Genomic DNA, 17,925 nt, shown 5'->3' with positions numbered 1-17,925 from the left:
GCACTGGCCAGAATGAGAGCTTGCAACACAGTCACATGCATAAATGCACTAGATTTACTGATGTTGAATTTAATTTCATTATTATTTGTGAAACTGTAATCCAGATGCTATCCCTTCCAGTTCACTGTAGGGCCCAAGTGTACAACCCTAGCAGTGATCAAAGTTCTAAACTGACTCTGTAATTGCACTTTATTGTTCTCATTCTCAAAATAATTAGTACTGCTTGAGCACACCATCGCTCAGATGGGACTTTCAGATGTCCCATCGCTTTCAGATGTGGCTCTGATGGTTTGGTGGTAGCTCAGAGATTTCTGTTAGGTCTAAACACGTCCAAAGATTCCCACATTCCATCCCTGGAGAAGTTCAAGGCCAGGTTGGATGGAGCAACCTGATCTAATTGAAGGTGTTGGCTCAGGGCAGGGATGATGGAGGTAGATGATTTTCAAGGTCCCTTCCAACCCAAACCATTCCATGATTTATGAGCTCTGTGCTCTGGACAGAACTGATCCAGCTGTCTGATTGTATGTTTGAGATGGCAGATTTAAACCACCCTTTCATACACCAATTTCGGAGCTTGATGTATGCATATCACATTAAATCTCTGACATATACTGCATGTGCTCCCTTGACATGAGACAGAGATTACTTCCAAAACAGGCAGAGAAAAAAAACTTTCTCTGGTTCTGGGAAAAGAGAGTAAGCTCAAAAAAAAAAAAAAAAAATCCCTGAAGTTGCCTAACTAGCTGCTGAGCTCCAGTATGAGCAAGTTCTTCAAAAGATGTTGGAATGGATTTGTATAGTGGTTAGCCCCAAAAGAGCTTTAATGTGTGTTTACCTAGATATTTCTCCTAGCATGCAGTGCTCGTCTGAGGTGCCCAAGCTGAGAAAATCTGCTCAAAATTTGAAGGAAGGTCTCAGTGCACTGACAGTGGAGAAAGCTGGGGACACCTCATGCTGGAGATGCAATTGCTTGTGCAAAGCTGTGTGGTCCTGGCTGCGGTACTAACAGATCCCAGCTGCCTCCTTTGCCTTTCTGCCAGCACCTAAAAGGGGTTGTTAAAATCCTGCTTCACAGCCTCACTGTGCCAGGAAGGACTCTTCCTCTTTTAGTCTCTAGATTTTTGCTCCTCAGCCAAATATTTGATGATACTAGAATAGCCACTTCAGGAGAAAAAAAAAAAAAAATAGAGTACCAGGGTCTGCTATGATAACAATGACAGATTTATCAGCTGGAATTAATGTAAGGGCTGACTGAGTTCCTCCTGGACTCCATCCTTCCAACAGGCAGGACCCATGCTGTCACATGTCTGCTTACAGAAGGAAAACCATTATGTTTAGAGTCAGCTGGGGATTTCTGCCAGCACCAGGCCTACAGATTAAATGTTAGAAAAAGATATGAAGGATTTACCAGACTATCCGTTCCTGTTTGCTCTTCTTCCTTTATGACCCTTGTGTGTCATTCTAGTCTTGATATCAGGATTTTGGGGCACTGGTAGTACCACAGAAATTTTTTTCCCCTGACTGCATGTTGGGGACTGGAAATAATTGTGTGCTTTGAGACCATTTTAACCATTACCTAAAAAGAAAATCAATTTGATGGACTGAACCATATGGCAAAATACTGCCTTGTTAATGAAGGAGGACTTGATGGCTTTTGGATTTGTGTTTCTGTGCCAACTTAATATGTTATAAAAATGCCAAGTGCACTCAAGATGTGAACAAATCTAAGTGCCCATTGTACAGCATTATTATTTCATTGTGAGAGTATTTTGTTTGTTGGGTTTTTTTAATTTGGTGGTTGTTTTTTGGTTTGTGGTTTTTTTTTTGTCTCCAGCTTAGATACTTGTAGGTAAATTCAACCCCTGATGTGTTTTTTGAGATCTGATTTAAAAATTAAATTTCTAAATTTTAGTAGTTTACTTTATGCATTCCCCATTGCTTCCCTACCCCAGGGAGGGGGTTCGTAATGTTGAGATTCACATCAGGCAAAAGCTCTTAGACAGTATGAAAATGGTATAATTTCTCAGTACAAAACTGACCTGGCTAGCCAGGGTAGAATATTTCTTGGACAGTTTAAGATTCATTCAAGTGTACCAAATTGAGAACAAAGTGAACTCTGTTTGAGCCAGCATAATTATGCTAAGTTTTTGTTTTGCCAGGTATGTTTATTTGGAGCAAATAATAATTCTCAATGGAAAAATCAAAGATAGGATCAAGTGTTAGTAGAAACCATGGAAGTGATCTGCATAGCTAAATAATTTATTTTAATATTCAACTTTGCTGTAATTTTCTTGTCCTTTGCTTATTGCTGCTGTATCTTACAATGACTATAATAGCTCTGTCCTTTCTTCTTTACTCTTCTCCCTGTAAAAAAAAATAAACTATGTTAGTAGAAAATAGTTGTGAAACACTTCAACTGTATTTGTAGAACCTAATGCAGCAATAAAAGACATGTGTAATCAAATACTGCATTTTAAGGCTTAAATTCTTCTCATTGCATTGAAAACTCTGCAATGGTTTGAGTGAATAAACTAAACACTTTGTTCTTGCATTGAAGATGTTCCAGCTTCGAGTAGTTAACCTTGACTCCTAATATAAATTCCCCATGGTATTTATAAATGAAAGAAAATCCTGAATTTGTATCTAAATTGTTTTTTCTTCCTTTTTTTCATGACAGTCCAATGATGATAATTACACAGAAGATCACTAGTTTGGCATTTGAGATTCATGATGGTAAGATTTCTTTACTGTGTTTAATTTTTCATACAAAATAAATTTTACCAAAGTTCATAATGAGTCAGCGAATTACTTTAGACCAGTTTTGTGTTTCAGGGCAAAATAAATTTCTGTGTCTAATTGTTTCATTGATGCTTATTAATGAAAGTTCTGAGAAATGTTGCTCAGACTCTACAGAAGCTCTAAAAATGGTGACACTGTGCAGAAGATAGAAGTTATCAGAAGACCAATGACACTTCTGGAGTCAGTATCTAAAGAGCAATGATATTCTTTTGGGCTGGGATATTGATTTTGAGAGTTAACTAAAGAACTTCCAGATTCAGAGACTTCTGTTGCTGACAGATGGATAGAAAAAGCACATGTAATTTCAGTTGTTGAGCACCTTTTGTTTTAAAATGCTAATTCTTGAGCACTTCCCTAGTTTGTGCCATTTATGCTGATTTTTATAAAACCTTTGTGGGTTTCATTTTGTTTAGTATCATAATTACATTCACAGCTACCAGATTGCTGTGAACAGGGAGATGATATAATTATGTTTATGTCTTTTCTCCTGTCAGCTGTATCCATTAGATAAGTGGGCCCTAGTGGTGACAGTGAATCCTAATGTTGGCTTTCATGGGTAGGATAGCTAGGTTTTTAGTTACCTCGAAATTCAAAGGAGCAATTTTCATTTAAAAGTTTGAAAATGTCATCTAATAAATCTGTCCAATTAGCTTGAATCACTTGGAGCTACAGATGTCAGTTGAAGATTTGGGAGTGTAGCTCCAGATACTTGGATCAAGACACCTGCTGTTCTGAAATTGCATATTAACATTGTGCATGAAGTTTAATGTGTTTCTGTCTCATATGCATCCTAGCTTTAGTGCTGTTGGTGCTTCATTTTTTTGTCTGTTCTTGTTAAGTGGCACTGTCTAGAGAAGCCTGTGGGCAAAAACTTTCAAGAATATGAAAAGTTGGGAAAAGACCTTTTTAAAGCATTTTTGTATGAATGAAAATAAATAATGCTGGGCTTATCTAGCTGGTCAAAGACATTGATGTTTACCTTCCAGAGAAAATATATTCAGAAGTAGTAATTTTGCAAGCTGTAATCAACTGAAATACAGAGTACACATGTTAGTGGAAACAGGTTATTATAAGGAAGTAATAGTTCTAGTATTAAACATGAAGAATGCTTCCTCTTACTATTAATTTGCTAGGGGAAAGAGCTATTCTGAATTTGCTGACATCATGCACAAATAGTGGAGTGGTAGTATGGAACAAGCATGTGAGTGTTCCTGGCAATCTTGAGACAAATGTTTCATTTAGACAGCTCTATTCTTAACTTTCATCATTAACTAACTAGATTTTTTTCCTACTTAAATTAATTCAGATAATTTGTATTTTCTTCTGGATTTCTTTATAGGTACTACTGAATTTTCAGTATAAGTCTTGAAATTTTGTTCCTCATTGACCTCTAAATTCTTTGTCAGCCCTTGAGGAGTAGCTAACAGTATATTGGAAAAATTTCTCTGGTTGTGTCTGCAGTTTAGCAGATTCCTTGAGTTGGATGGTTGTAGTTGCAGTTGTGAACATGACTTTCAAAAGTTGATGTGACTAATGTGAATTCAGAAGCAACTGATAGTCTTGTGTCATGAGATGATAAGAAAATATGTGCAGGAGAGACTAAGATTGCATTAAAGCAAAGTTTTTTAACCTTAGACAACGTAAAAAGGATGCTTAATGGAAAATTAATGAAAACAAGCCCTACTGTCAGTGGGCTTTTGTTCACTGTACAAAGGTACATGCTTGCACTGGAAATTACTTAGAGATATAGTTACAGGAGAGGAGATAATGTTGCAAATAATTCTAAGCGATTAATGGCATTCTGAGCCTCTAGTAACATCAGCTTGGCTATATTAATCACCAATAACTTTATTTTCTTCCCTCATTTTTTACCTGTATGTCCAAGGAGTGAATGAAAAAAACCAGCTGAAAAAAAAAATTTGCTGTATTGGAACTTCCTGGTAAACTTCAAGATTCCAGTGGTCACTAGGTTGGTTTTTGGTAAAGGCCAGTCTTCTGGACTTGATCTTTCCATGGCAGCCAGTTTGTTTGTTCTTTTCAGCTGGTTTCATTTGAAGGTCCTGGATTGAACTGAATGTAGCCACAAATGCCACTCACTCGTGCTGCATATTCAAGTGTCTGTCTAGCTAAGTGGATATGCTTGATTCCAAGCTGAAAACTAGTATGGAATCCCATACACAAATGACAGCTACCCTTGTAACTGTTACACCCATGTGCTCTGACCATGAGGAATTTTTTTTTAAGCAGGGAAATTAAATGCAAGTTGCATACAATTTGGACTTGATGATCCCTGGAGGTCCCTTCCAATTCAGCCTATTCTGTGATTCGGTACTTTAAGCGTGCTGTAGAATATAAACATTACAGAAGTTTGCATGGATCACAAACTTACACCTGAAGAGATTTGGAATGTGCCTTTCATCTATTCTGATCTACATTTTAAACTTCACTCTTTGATATTTCTTACCTTGCAGTTCCTTGTTACTCAAATGAGCAATGCCAAAAACGAGTAGTCTGGGTTAATGTTTCCTTTGTATTTTTTGCTGATTACCCCTGGCATCTCACATATATATTCTAAAGGCAGAAATGTTTTTATGTAATTTGGAAATGCTGATGTCCATATTAATTCTTTATGGCAAGATTTAGATTTGTTTATGCAACACTTCAGGTGAATAACAGAGTTAAGGGAGAAAAAGATATTTTATTTTTATTAGAACAAAAATTTTGAAGCTGTTTAACAAAAAACATTGCTTTCTAATATTTCTGTTAATTATATCAGTGAAACTGCTATGGTGTGGTGCTGTTTTGGGATTTTTATTTTGTAACTTGTTGCTTGCTTATTATGGTTAGGAGTTTCTTTTCATGCTCTGTCTCCATCTACCTTTTTTTTTTTTTTTAATGTACACTCTCTTATGATACTGACAGCATGGTGATTATTGTTGCAGTATCAGTTACCAAATTATTTTTTTATCATACGTGTCCGTAGTGGTTAAAGAAATTATATTGTATTTTTCCCCTTCTAAGTCTTCAAGTATAGTTTTGTGCCTGTTTTGCTTGTATGGCTCTCTGGATATGAAGACTTGTAAATTTTCTTGCTTTTTTTTGTAGGTTTTTTTCAATTTTACTCAGTGGGCATTCTACCTATTTGCCTTTGTTGCTGCCAGTGTAGTAATAACAACTAAAACTGTTATTGTCTGTCTTTGGATTTTAAAATGTTTTAATAACAACAAGCATTTGGGCTCAGCTGTTGATTCATTTCAGAACTACAAAATTTACTGTATTTGCAACAGAGCCTGCAATAGGATCTATGTTTATTATTAACCTATAATCCTGTGCTTAAGCATCATTAGTTACTGATCAGCCAGATTTCCATACAAATATAAAAGTGGATATGTTTAACCACAAAGCTGGGGTGATATGTTTGTAAACACTGTTGTAGTGAGAGCTCAGAAGCAGTCATAATATCCCATAATAAAGTCTGTGTGGCAGGATAGTGGCGTGTGCCTAAGAGTGTTGGCTTTGTTACCATTAGGATATGGGCTCTCGAGAAAGAATGTAAACATAGAAATTCCTCGTGATCTAGACCACTTGGTAAATTTTTTTTACTGATGATTTACATAATTCTTTTACCAAGGAAGGAACATAGGAGTATTTCCTGCTTTATCAATGAGAATATGGAGTTACAGCTGCTGAGTGACCAAATTGTTTCACCTCTCTAACAGATATTCAGTAAAACCTGTTTTTTCTAATCTCTGCTGTGTGCTTTGGTAGTAAGAAAAAGCTGCAGTTGTTGTGGTAGTCTCCTGCTTTAGGACAGAAGAAGGCAATTTTTAAAATCCCCAAAGGAATGCTACAAAATCTCATGAGTTCCCTAGCAGCAGTGTGCTGCTGAAGTGGGAGTTCATCTCCAGTGTGTAGTAGGTTGGGAACAGCTATGGTTTATCAGGTCTCTGTTCCCATGGCCCTGGGAAGTAGTCAATGTGTATTTATTAATTCATCTCATAATGAATAAGCATCAATGTAAGAGCACCTCTTCCATGTTTATTTTCTATGATTCAAAAAATCTTAATGCTAGCTTCCTGAAAGCTTTTGGGAGTATGACAGAGATCATCATGTTCTTGCATGCTGTGCTAAGATGATAAATGGGCCTCCAAGGCACTGAGGAGGCGTTTAAAAAAACCCCAACAAAACAGGGAAAGCCACTAACTTGACCTCAAATAATCTGCTGGCTGGAGGGAAAACTTTGTGAGATAGGGAAATGAAAAATTAATGGAGGCTTACTTGGATGCAGTATGTTTTAGACAGCAAGTGCATTGCTCACAAAGTTATTTGGGCCTTAAATGGCTTCATATGTATGTATGTATATAACTAAAACCTGTTTTAAATAGATCATTGCTTTCCTTCTACCTCTCCAAAACTACAGATCATATTTCAGGTTTGAGGTTCTTTCCTCCTTTTTCGTCACACATTTGAAATATGAAATATTTCGTTTGACTAATTACCTTTATTTAATGGCTAATCTGGCTTTATGCAAGTTCATTTGGATCCCTTCCTCTTTCTGACTTCAGGGTAAAAGACTTGTATGGAATATAATGGCAAAGGAGGCTCCTGCTCCAGTCAGTTTGCATTGTGTGGGTTGTGACACTGGAGGCTCTGTATGAGACACTTCACTAGCTATGTGGTGGGATCTACATCCATCCATAGGTGTCTTTGTGTTAAATTTCTGTTTCTATTAAATTCAGAGATTCACTGCCTGAGAACTGTTATATTATGGCCTTTAAGGGTACAGAATCTTTCAAAATGCTTCTTCCACATTTTTTATTCAGCACCTTTATCAGCATAAAAGTCTTTGCTACAGAACCAAGGAGAAGATGTGAAAATGTAATGATGAGGAAGAGAAGGTGATGCATTTTGAAGGCTGACCTAGAACAGAAACTAGATGGAGCTAAATAATAAAGTAGGTATTTATTAGGAGGCCTCAATGGATCCACCTTGGGCAGCACAAGAGCCCAGCCAGGGCTACGCCCCAGGTGAGCCCAAAATGGTCACAAAATGCATGACCGGTCACAGGGGCTCACACTTTTATAAGTTCTGGTCCATTAGCATTATGGAGCTAATTGTCCAATTACAGTTGTAGGTTATGAAGTCCCATCCTTCTTGTTTTTCTCTCTTCAGTCCACTGTTGTTTATGCTTTTGGGCCTGAGATTTGGATCAGCTGTCCTTGGGTCCCCAGCTAGAGAAGGAATTGTTTTGTCCACCTACTCTGTGAAGAGAGCTTACCATCCCTTAATATGAAGCCCAGACCCACACACTAAAGCAGCACAGAATCTGAAAAATATAAAAGCTAAAACCTGAGGCATCAAAGGTGCTGCATGAAGTTAGGGGGTGATAATTTTGTTCTTCAGTTTCTTTCCTTGAATGAGTCTTGTATTGTGTGAATGGAGATAACTTTTGACTGTGAAGGATCAGGACCAAGGAAGGCATTTTCCCAGGTTATACTGAAAGAGAGGAGGTGGCAAGTTGGTAACTCCCTCTGTATTCTCAGCTTTGTTGAAGACTTAGTGTGATTTTGAAGTTATAAGTGTATGGTAGATCATGGCCACACTGGAGTCACACTAAGACAATGGAATTTCCTTCTTTGTAGATAACAAGTGTTTCCATGAGTCATAGAATTAAATTAGCTTTTACTTACCCTCAGCTCCTCGATCTTTTTTTTGTCATAAGACTGACTGATTTTGATATCTAAAAAAAAAAAATTGGCTCCAGTTGAAACTTACCCTGGATCAAGTATAAGGGCTCTCCTCTATGGATTTACTGGCATCAAGGAGTGGAGTTGAAGGCAACCTTTCTATGAGAGGAGGAGTGTCTTCTATAAAACTCCTATATTTGTAAAGCACATTACTATTTCATATTTATATTGCCCTGCTCTTTTGTCAAACTTAATTGGCTGTTGGGTTTAAGCACTGCTGTGGAGGAAGATAATTGAAGTGTAATCCCATAAATTTGATTTCCTTTAGGAAGTGATGTGGATAAAGTTTTTAGTACTTGGAATGGCAAAGAAAAAATGCAAATGTGAACAGCAGGAAATGGCTGCATGTAGGAATGTCTGAGCTATTAGAGAAGGCTACAGGAGGAGCTGAAGTGGTCATTCTTGCAGGCAGTGCTGGCTGGTATTAGCCAGGGCTATCTAAAGGAGGGAGATCTACTTTTTTTGTTCCCCTGAATTAGTGTATTTCATAAGAAATGAAAATGTTGAAAGTCTTATTTTTTACTTTTCCCTTTCATAAGAGTACAGATTTTGAAGACTAGTTTTCAGGGATAGGTCGCCACATTTCAGAAACAGCCGCATATGTCAATAAGGTAGATTTAGTCTTGCTGCTGAACTTAGACTTGGACTGCCCCCTTCTGCTAGCAGGGGTTAGAGCTTCTTGTTAGTGCTCAGGAAAAATGCTGTGGCACCCTTCACTGCCATGCCTGCTTCACTGGAGCTTGGCCACAACCTTTACTGGCAGTGCAAAGCTGTTCTTGAGGTGTGCCATAACTTTCTAGTTGCATCAAAACTGCAGAGACTATTGACCATGTTTGGGCTTGTCCTGTTTCCAGAATTGGAAATAGTGTTTTAAAACCTTTAAAGTCTTGACTAATGTATGAGAATTGGTTTTGTTAACACTTTTTTCAAGTTGTCTTAATGTTTTCCTGAAATCCACATGATTTCACGTTTAGGCACTGCTGGATATAACTGAAGATATGAGAGTTTGTAATTTTGTCAGTAAGAATTGTTTGATCCAACTCCAGCAAAAATGTTATGTGACATAATAGCTCTGAAATTGCTTGAGGCATTAAGAAATTACATTGCAGCATGAGGCTTGTTCTGCTGAGTAAAATGTGGGGGGATTTAACTTTTCTTTATTTTTTCTTTTTCCTGTCCTCTTCCCTAGGAATGTTTCGGAAAAATGAAGACTTGACTCCATCACAGAGGTGTTTGGCTGTAAGGTAGGCTTTCAGACATTCTGTTTTGGGGATGTTTTGTGTGTTTTCTTAATGCTCTGTGCAGTTTCTACAGCTCAGGTTCAAGACAGAGTTTACAAGATCATGTAAAACAGATTCATGTTTTTATATATTTTTAGTTTATTTTGTACATCTGTTCTTCTGAAAAATATCACTAGGAGTAGATTTTATAATTATTTAGAAAAAACATTCTAAGTTCTATGCAGTCTATGCAAATGAATGCCATATCAGATAGGAGACTAGTAAACTGTTAGTACACATATGAAGTAGCTGGTGAAGAAACATAGTTAAATTCTGTTTTTCAGTATTTAACTTGCTTTTCCTCATTTCTTTATTCAGTGCACTTGAAAATAGTATGTTGTTTTGGGCAAGAGAGTGTTGAGACATTTGCTTTAAACAAAATTATTGCCAGTTAACCCAAACCTTTGTTTATTGATTCATTTGTTGAGGCAAAAATAGAGAACTTAATACAGTTGAACAAATACTCAGGAAAACAGCCTTCCCTTTCCTTCTTTGGGCTCAGCTTCAATCAAACACCTCTACTGAGCAAGGAGAAATTCAGTGGAGTTCAGGAGGTCTGTCTCAAAATACCCAGTAGGGATTGGAAAGAAATGCTATGTGTAGAATTTTTCAAGCTGTGATTACAAAAGACAGGCAAACTGCTCTTGTCCATGTGGTTTTTCCTGCAGTTAGAGTGAGTGATAGCATGGAGTATGACTTTTCCTGCTGTGGAAATCCTGAAGGACTGCACAATCCATCTCACGAGTTGCTTGTCTTTGAATTACAGACGCATGCCAAGTCTACTGGAGTATTTAAGTTACAACTGTAATTTCATGGGTATCCTGGCAGGCCCGTTATGCTCTTACAAAGACTATATTACTTTCATTGAAGGCAGATCATACCAACTGCAACAGTCTGAAGCAAATGGGAAGGAAGATACAAAGTATGACCAAACGGATCCTTCCCCAAATGTAAGATGTATGACTCTTGCAGAGCTGATGCTTATGGAATCATTGCATGGAAAGCTTGGTTTGCACTCTTCATTTACAGGCGTAGCTGCTGAGCTGAATCTGGAGTTCATTCATCAACGGAATAGTTCCCTGTTCAAAAAGTTGTATGCTTATTTTTTAAAGGCAGGTTTTCTCCATGGTTTCCAGTCTGGATCTTGTGGATAAAAGCAGATTAATTTGGAGCTTCCTAACAAGCTTATATGGTAAAAAGCCATCTTTAAATGAAAAGTGTTCATGCACGTTCACTTGAAAGCATATATTGTGCATAAAAACCCAGTCAATATGTAACAAATTGAAAAAGTCATAGAATGAGTTTCATTTTTCATGCTTGCAGTCATGTAGAGAGGTATTAAAGATGGATTTTGATCTGAAGGTGTAGTAAAAGATGTACTAGCCATAACACTGTGAACGATATTCCAAGACACTTAAGTATTTTTTTTCCTTTGATCTGTTATTGGAGAAGAGACTAAATACATTGAGAAGCTAGTCCAGTTGATCATGCTTTACAGGAGAGATTGTATGACCTGAATTTAAATCAAAATCTCACAAAACTTGTTACTTTTAAAATTTGGTCCAATTAAGTTGATGCCCAGAGTATAGAATATTATTTTTTCACTTTTATTGTCTTAAACAGTAATATATCAGGCATTTAAATTTACATGTACCTAAGATAATTCTTATCTCACGTAAGAGGTGGGATTATCATGGGGTCAGTTAAAACACTTCTCATGGATGTCTTTTGCAAATTCCAGCACCAGTTGCCCCTGTTCTGCTTATCTTGTGAGATCAGCTGTTGCTGGAGCAGATGGAGGCATTCCCACATGATGCTGCTTGTCTTGTCCTACCATCCAGAGGTTACGGCCCCACAGCTGGGCCAACAGGGAGTGCTTCCCAATCGGTTGGGGCATCTCCAACCACTTCCATCCTTGGAAAGTGGGTAAGGAGTCCTTGCAAGATTTCATTCTACCCATCTTGTATGAACATAGTAACTTGCACAACTGGAATCTAAACTCCTGGCTGGAGGATAACACTTGAATGTGCTCCACAAATTGACAGAGCATGTGAGCTCATACAAATGAGCTGTGTAACAAGGTAGGAAGGGTGAAAGACACAGAGAATTCCTTGTATAAATCAGCATCACATGGCCCATGCTCTGCTTTGATGTGTTGTATCTACAAAGTTGTAGGCACTTTTGTTTCTAAACATTGCTTTGTCCCAATAAAATCTTGTGTACTAAAATGCTATTTCTGCAGAAAAGTGTTATGTAGTAAAATTATTGCAAATAAATGGAGGTAAACCAAACCTGCCTTGCAGTACCTGTATCAGTACTTCTGGACACACATCCACTGATTGCCTGATAGGACTTCCTGGCTTTTTACCACATAATCTTGCTAGTAATGTGGACAAGGTCAATAGAAATAAATATAAACCTATGATGGCTTCTTCTTTCAGGTAAGTGGTTTTCCTTAAAATTATTTGCTCTTAAGATGCTTGAAATGTTTGCAATTTATGCTGCATTAGCTTTTGACATAAAAAGAAAGAGAAGCTGTTTATGCTCCTGATACTTCATCTCCCAGCTGGTGTTAGAGAAATCTGGCTGCATTTTATAACACCAGTGAGTATTGTGTGCTTTTGGAGAAAGATGAATGACACAATTTTACTGCATTTGCTGTATCAATTATAATATTCATTGTCTTGTTCTAGAAGAATGTTTAAATACTATTAACCTTAAATTAATACTTTAAATTTATTATTATTTCAAGAAGAATAAATTTTTAGGTAACTCAAAAAAATTTGAAATGTAGTGGGGATCAGCAAATGTTAATGTCATAAATAAAAAAGAATCCTTGAGCTGAGTTACAGTAAGTTTCATTTTTTGTTAAATACAATTATATAACTGAAGTAGTTCATGCCAGCCTCCTCCTCTATCCTGTGTGTGTTGACTGCATGATGTTAACTTGGATTAGTACTTTTGCTGTGTTCATTGCATGTTAAATGAATCAAGTCACCATATTAAAATTTACTTCTTATATCCCTCCTATTGTGCCTTTTTGCAAGCTATCAGTTGTTGGTGCTCAAAGTGGTGTCAACTCTCAGAAATTAATATCTGTCTTTGTAAGTTTCTTTTTATTATGGCTACCCTTAAAATACAAGATTCCTGTCAGCAGATATCTGCTTTCTTGCTTATTATGCAGAATCTTCCTACAGGTTATAATGTTCTTGCTTAAATATATATAGTTTTTGTCTGAGGTACCAACCTCTCCAGAATAATGTGCTTTAATACAGTTCAATATTATGTATTATGTACTGATTCTTTATCAAATTAAGAACAGGTTGATTCAAATAAAATTTTTGAAGATTCCTCTCTACTTTTTTCAATCTATTTTTATATGTTATACATGTTTATGCAGTCATTTATTTCTAATATTTCTGAGCTCTGTGAGTGCTCAGAGCACTCTGTTTCTTCAATTAGAAAGAAACACCTTTATTTCTTCAATTAGAAAGCTGCTCCTGAATCCCTTTCTCCAATTAGGTACCTAGCTTTCAACCTAATTATATTCCCATCTAATTTATGCACATCTAGTTTTGTCCTGGCATTGTCTTCTAGCTTAAGTACCTCCTTCCCTTCCCAGTGTTGATCATATTTGATATTTTTATACAGGTATGCCCAGTTGTTCATCAAAACTGGATGAGACAGGTCTTTTTACCTTTTTGTTGTAAAATAATTTGTATTTCGTGCTTCTTCACAAAAGGTCAAAGTTATCCTGCATCTTACTGTCTTTTAATTCCTTAACAGAACTGTTATTTTGGTATGTTGAAAACTTAAAAGAGTAAATGAAATGAAACTTCAAATTACTTCATCCTTGTAAAAATTGACCAACCCTCCTATGTGACTGTGCAATTCAGTGATTTCCCATTTATGCCTTGGCAAAGAAAGGTTAATTAATTAATAGGAAGTGAATGAATGTTTTACCAAATGCATTTCAATAGGGAATTGAAAAATTGAATAATTATTTTGTTGGTGTCATTGCACAGTGTTGTACTTTGAGTCAGATAATTTGATTTGTCTGAAACTAACTTGTCGTGAAAAAACAAACAAAAAGCCACCATAACCTACCAAACATACCACCACACCTTCCCATCAAAAAAATTTCCAAACAACAAATGTCCCCCCACAAAATGCCAAAGATTTAGGTTTTCATCTGATTTGTTTCTGATTTGCTTCTCTAAGGAGCGGGGAAATGAGCCAAACCTGCAGGGAATGAGTGGAGGCAGGGCAGGACTCTGCTTTGCATTGCAGCCTGTGTTTGGCTTGGCTTTCAGAAACTGCTTAAACCAGTCTGGAAACAGCAGCTCCCCGACTTTGTAGAGGTGGGAGATTATCTCCACCACAGTTTTCTAAGGACAGTGTTGTCCCTGATTCCGATCTCTGTAAGTGGTATCAGCATGCTGGGATTTATAATGATTGAGTGAAGTAGTGCAATTAAAAAAAAAAAAAAAAGTTGAATTTATGGCAGAGTACTGTATGAGTTCATTATTTTTTCTTAAAATAAATTTTGTTGAAACCCTGATACTCTTTTGTAAAAGAGGTGTTTTCACCTCCACAAGTTATTTAAGAACCTTAAGAGAAATACAAAGCATATTTGGTGTTGAATAGACACCAACAAGTGACATCTGTTTGCTAATAGAAAAATTGGCAAATACAGGTAGTGGCACAAAGCAGGTCTCTGAACAGAGAGAACATTATAAGTGGCCAAAATATTTTTTGAGACTTTATGGTCATCTTCAGATGGAAAGAACCTATTTTATATGTTCATATTTATATATTAACTTGCATGTTACTGTTACCAGCTTATAAGTATTGTTTCTTTGAAACAATATTGAACATGACTTGCAATTATGACTTAGGCCTTAAAGTTCAGTCATTGCAAATGTCTTCAGAACTTGGGGTGATGCCTTCTGATACTTACAAATATCAGACTTTTGCATTTGTATTTGCATACATACCAGAATTAATGATTCATTAGTTTCAGTAGTAACTGATTTTATGAACATACATTTCTATTTAAGATCCTGAAGGTGTTAAGCCAACTGAACTTTCCCTCTGCTGTAGCAAAGAGAGAGATTATTAATAGTTCTGGAATAACAAAGGAACACTTTTAGAAAATTAATGCTCTTCACACTGAACTCTTGTAATAGAATAAAGTATTAAAATGAAGCTCATTAGAAAGCAAGTGTAAACAAATAATTAAGCACCAGCTTTAACCATTAATAGTTGCCTCCTGAATTATCTGGCTGATGTTTTATTTTAAATCACTGGGATTCCTGATCCTCTCTGAAATATCTTCTGAGATGAGCCACATGAAATATGTGCAAGATCCAAAAATACCCTCACTGTTTTACAGCTTTTCCAAGACTAATTCTTTAATCAGCTTGTACCTGGTTAAAGGTACATCTGTGCAACTGGGTGAATCTTTGATACTGTATGTCTTGCCGAAGTGTGCACTTTCAGTTGGACATTTACTGCCCCATTCTGTGTCATGGAAAAAAATTGTCCTTTATTTTGGAACTAGATGTTGAGCAGAACTCTCAGTGAAGCAGGATATTATCTTTAAAAGTTTGGGTGGGTGTACGGGAACCAGCACAGACAGATTCTGGTTATATTTTTGTTCTGATGCTTCAAACAAAAGTAGATTGATTGTTTTTTTGTCAAGTTTAGTATCTGTGTAATTGTGATGTAAATTAAAACTGTAATGTTTAAATATTGAGATTACATAAAATAAAAGCTTGAAAATTGCATTTTAGTGAATTAGCTCTCAAGCTTCTCTTGTTGGTGCTTGGTTTAGTATGTGTTACTGTGGTCTTTCACAAAACATGGTGTCTGCCCTTGGGATGTGGATCAGACTAGTGACTTAGAGCAGTCAGTGTCAGGCATATACTGCTCTGTATGTTTTATAATAGAACCTTAGAATTCTAAGTTCTACTGAAGATAGATACTCTTTACTGTGATGGTTATAGCAAAGCTGAGTTTTGAGAAAATTTGTGTAGGTCCTATCTGAGCAACACATGTGTACATATCTGTGAGCATATTGTTTGTACCATTGCGGCTTGATCACTCTGATTGGGAAAACAGGTCTATCTAGAACTGATTGGCTCAAATTTGGGCTGAAATGTATAAATCATTTCAGTATTTTAGTTGGCTTAGAATTTAGATGCTTTGATAATCTAACAGAGATGATTGATGTATTGAGTTGGGCAGAAGTTGAACACCTGCATTATGCCAAAGGGTCCTGAAAAGAAACTGAAGTTTTGCCATTGTTCTGGAATCTCTGCAGTGATAATCTTACTTTGTCCTAGATTATATGTTTTGTGTTATGATGTCTTAACAATTTAATTGCTTCAGTAATTTGACAAGAAAATAAGAAAAAAAAAAAAAAACTGACTTGCAAAAGGTGCTCTGGTTATTAAAAGGGCTTTTAGAGAATCACTGTAGTCAGACTAGATTTATTGTGTTGGCCATGCTCACAACTTGATCAATATAACAATATTCCTCAAGTCTCTGTAAAACAAGAGATTTTTTATAAACTATTTTAAAGTTGCTAGTGTATATTTTATAGTTGCTAGTGTTGCTTCAGTAATATATAGTGTACATATTACTGAAAAATTAAGATATATATATGTCTGTATAGAGAAGGAAGATTTTAACTTTCCTGTGTTTCCAGAAGATAAACAAAAAAAATGAAGCTGATAGAATCTCCCTTAAATTTTCAGATAGCTGTGGCACAGAAACTCTTGATCTGTGGACTGTCCTTACTCTTCCACATGACTATTACAAAAACTTTGCCTGTGGAATACAACATTGATGATAACTTCAGAGCTACAGCATCATGGCCTGTAAGGTTTTTCTACCTGTATGTGTCTCTTATGGCTGCCAGACCCAAGTATTATTTTGCATGGACTTTAGGTAAGTATATGTTTAAAAATATAATAATAACAGAGCATGTATTGAGAGTCATCTGAGATGTGCACACTTATGTGTGTATTTAAAAAGTGGCAGTGCCCTCTTGAGGCCTTAGGAAAACCTGATTGCATTTAAGTCTTTCAAGGTATTAAGTACATTGAATAGTGTCTCTCTTTTTGCGAAGCGATCACTCTCTTTTTGGAGAGTGATAGTGTTCCAATGAACAGTAACTTTAAAAGAAGAAAAAAAAGTAGTAAATCTAATCTGATGTACAATCCTTCTTTATGCTTGTGTTTTTTAAAAATTTATTTTGATACCTTTATTTTTGGCATATCTTCAAAGTTAATTTTAAACTCTTTCTGTGGTTAGTTATCAGTAATTTGCTTGATGTTATTCAATCACAAAGGAAAATTAATATTTTGGAATTCAGGTACATGATACTGTTGTTAATAGTAGGTGGCATTTTCAGAATTTGATGGGTGACAATTCAGTTTTAGCCTTTGTTTACTAAAAGTTTGAATGACTGTTGGGATAACATGCTTAGTAACTTATTTAAGATACTTGAATAGATTATACAGTTTAAAGAATATTTTGCATTTGCCTTCATGTTACTTGTAAAAAACATGTACAACAGGAAGATGCTTTATTTAAGTAAGCTGACATCTTGAAAGTGGCTCACACAACAGATTTCATCAGCTTCCTCCTCCTCTTCAGTTTTACGTATTTGTCTCATAGTTCTTTTGAGAGAAAATCTGTGGGAACAATGCAATAAAGAAAGCTTTAGGGTAGCAGAGAAGCATGACTCATTTACAGCTGCTGGTTTCATTCCTGGTCATTGAATTAAATGCTTTCAGCTTGTCTGGATATAGTAGTTCTGGGGCTTGTTATGGAAATAAATACTTTTGAATATTATGCTCTTATACACCCGTGTCATCATCTATAAATAGTAGTAGTCATCTGAAAAGTGAATAATTTCAGTTGGGCTTTTTTTTGCCTTTAATACTTCAGTTGGATTCCTCTTTGTGCAGTTGCTAGCAGTGTAGAGATAGCATTCCTCTGGTAAATACCAAAGAAAATAAACTATGGCAACTCTGTACTACTAGTTTGTTAGCCTTCTTCCTTCCACTTTGTCTCATCTAAACTTATCA

At 36.2% G+C, this 17,925-nt stretch overlaps 1 protein-coding gene across 5 annotated transcripts in view; it reads left to right on the top strand.

Moving 5' to 3' along the window:
- MBOAT2 (membrane bound O-acyltransferase domain containing 2) overlaps positions 1 to 17,925 on the top strand; it is an 83,864-nt gene that overhangs the window by 54,641 nt on the left and 11,298 nt on the right. For all 5 annotated transcript variants that reach the window (XM_053937870.1, XM_053937867.1, XM_053937866.1 and 2 more), the window contains 4 exons: positions 2,678 to 2,733; positions 9,736 to 9,790; positions 10,593 to 10,776; positions 16,588 to 16,780. In XM_053937870.1, the coding sequence (XP_053793845.1) occupies positions 2,682 to 2,733; positions 9,736 to 9,790; positions 10,593 to 10,776; positions 16,588 to 16,780 (484 nt within the window). In that variant the 5' untranslated portion in view covers positions 2,678 to 2,681. The remainder of the gene's footprint in view (positions 1 to 2,677; positions 2,734 to 9,735; positions 9,791 to 10,592; positions 10,777 to 16,587; positions 16,781 to 17,925) is intronic.

This window comes from Vidua chalybeata, chromosome 3 (assembly GCF_026979565.1).
Source record: "Vidua chalybeata isolate OUT-0048 chromosome 3, bVidCha1 merged haplotype, whole genome shotgun sequence".
Classification (NCBI taxonomy): Eukaryota; Metazoa; Chordata; class Aves; order Passeriformes; family Viduidae; genus Vidua; species Vidua chalybeata.
The sequence above is the reverse complement of the archived record's forward strand: the minus strand, read 5'-3'. Positions and strand labels throughout refer to the sequence as shown.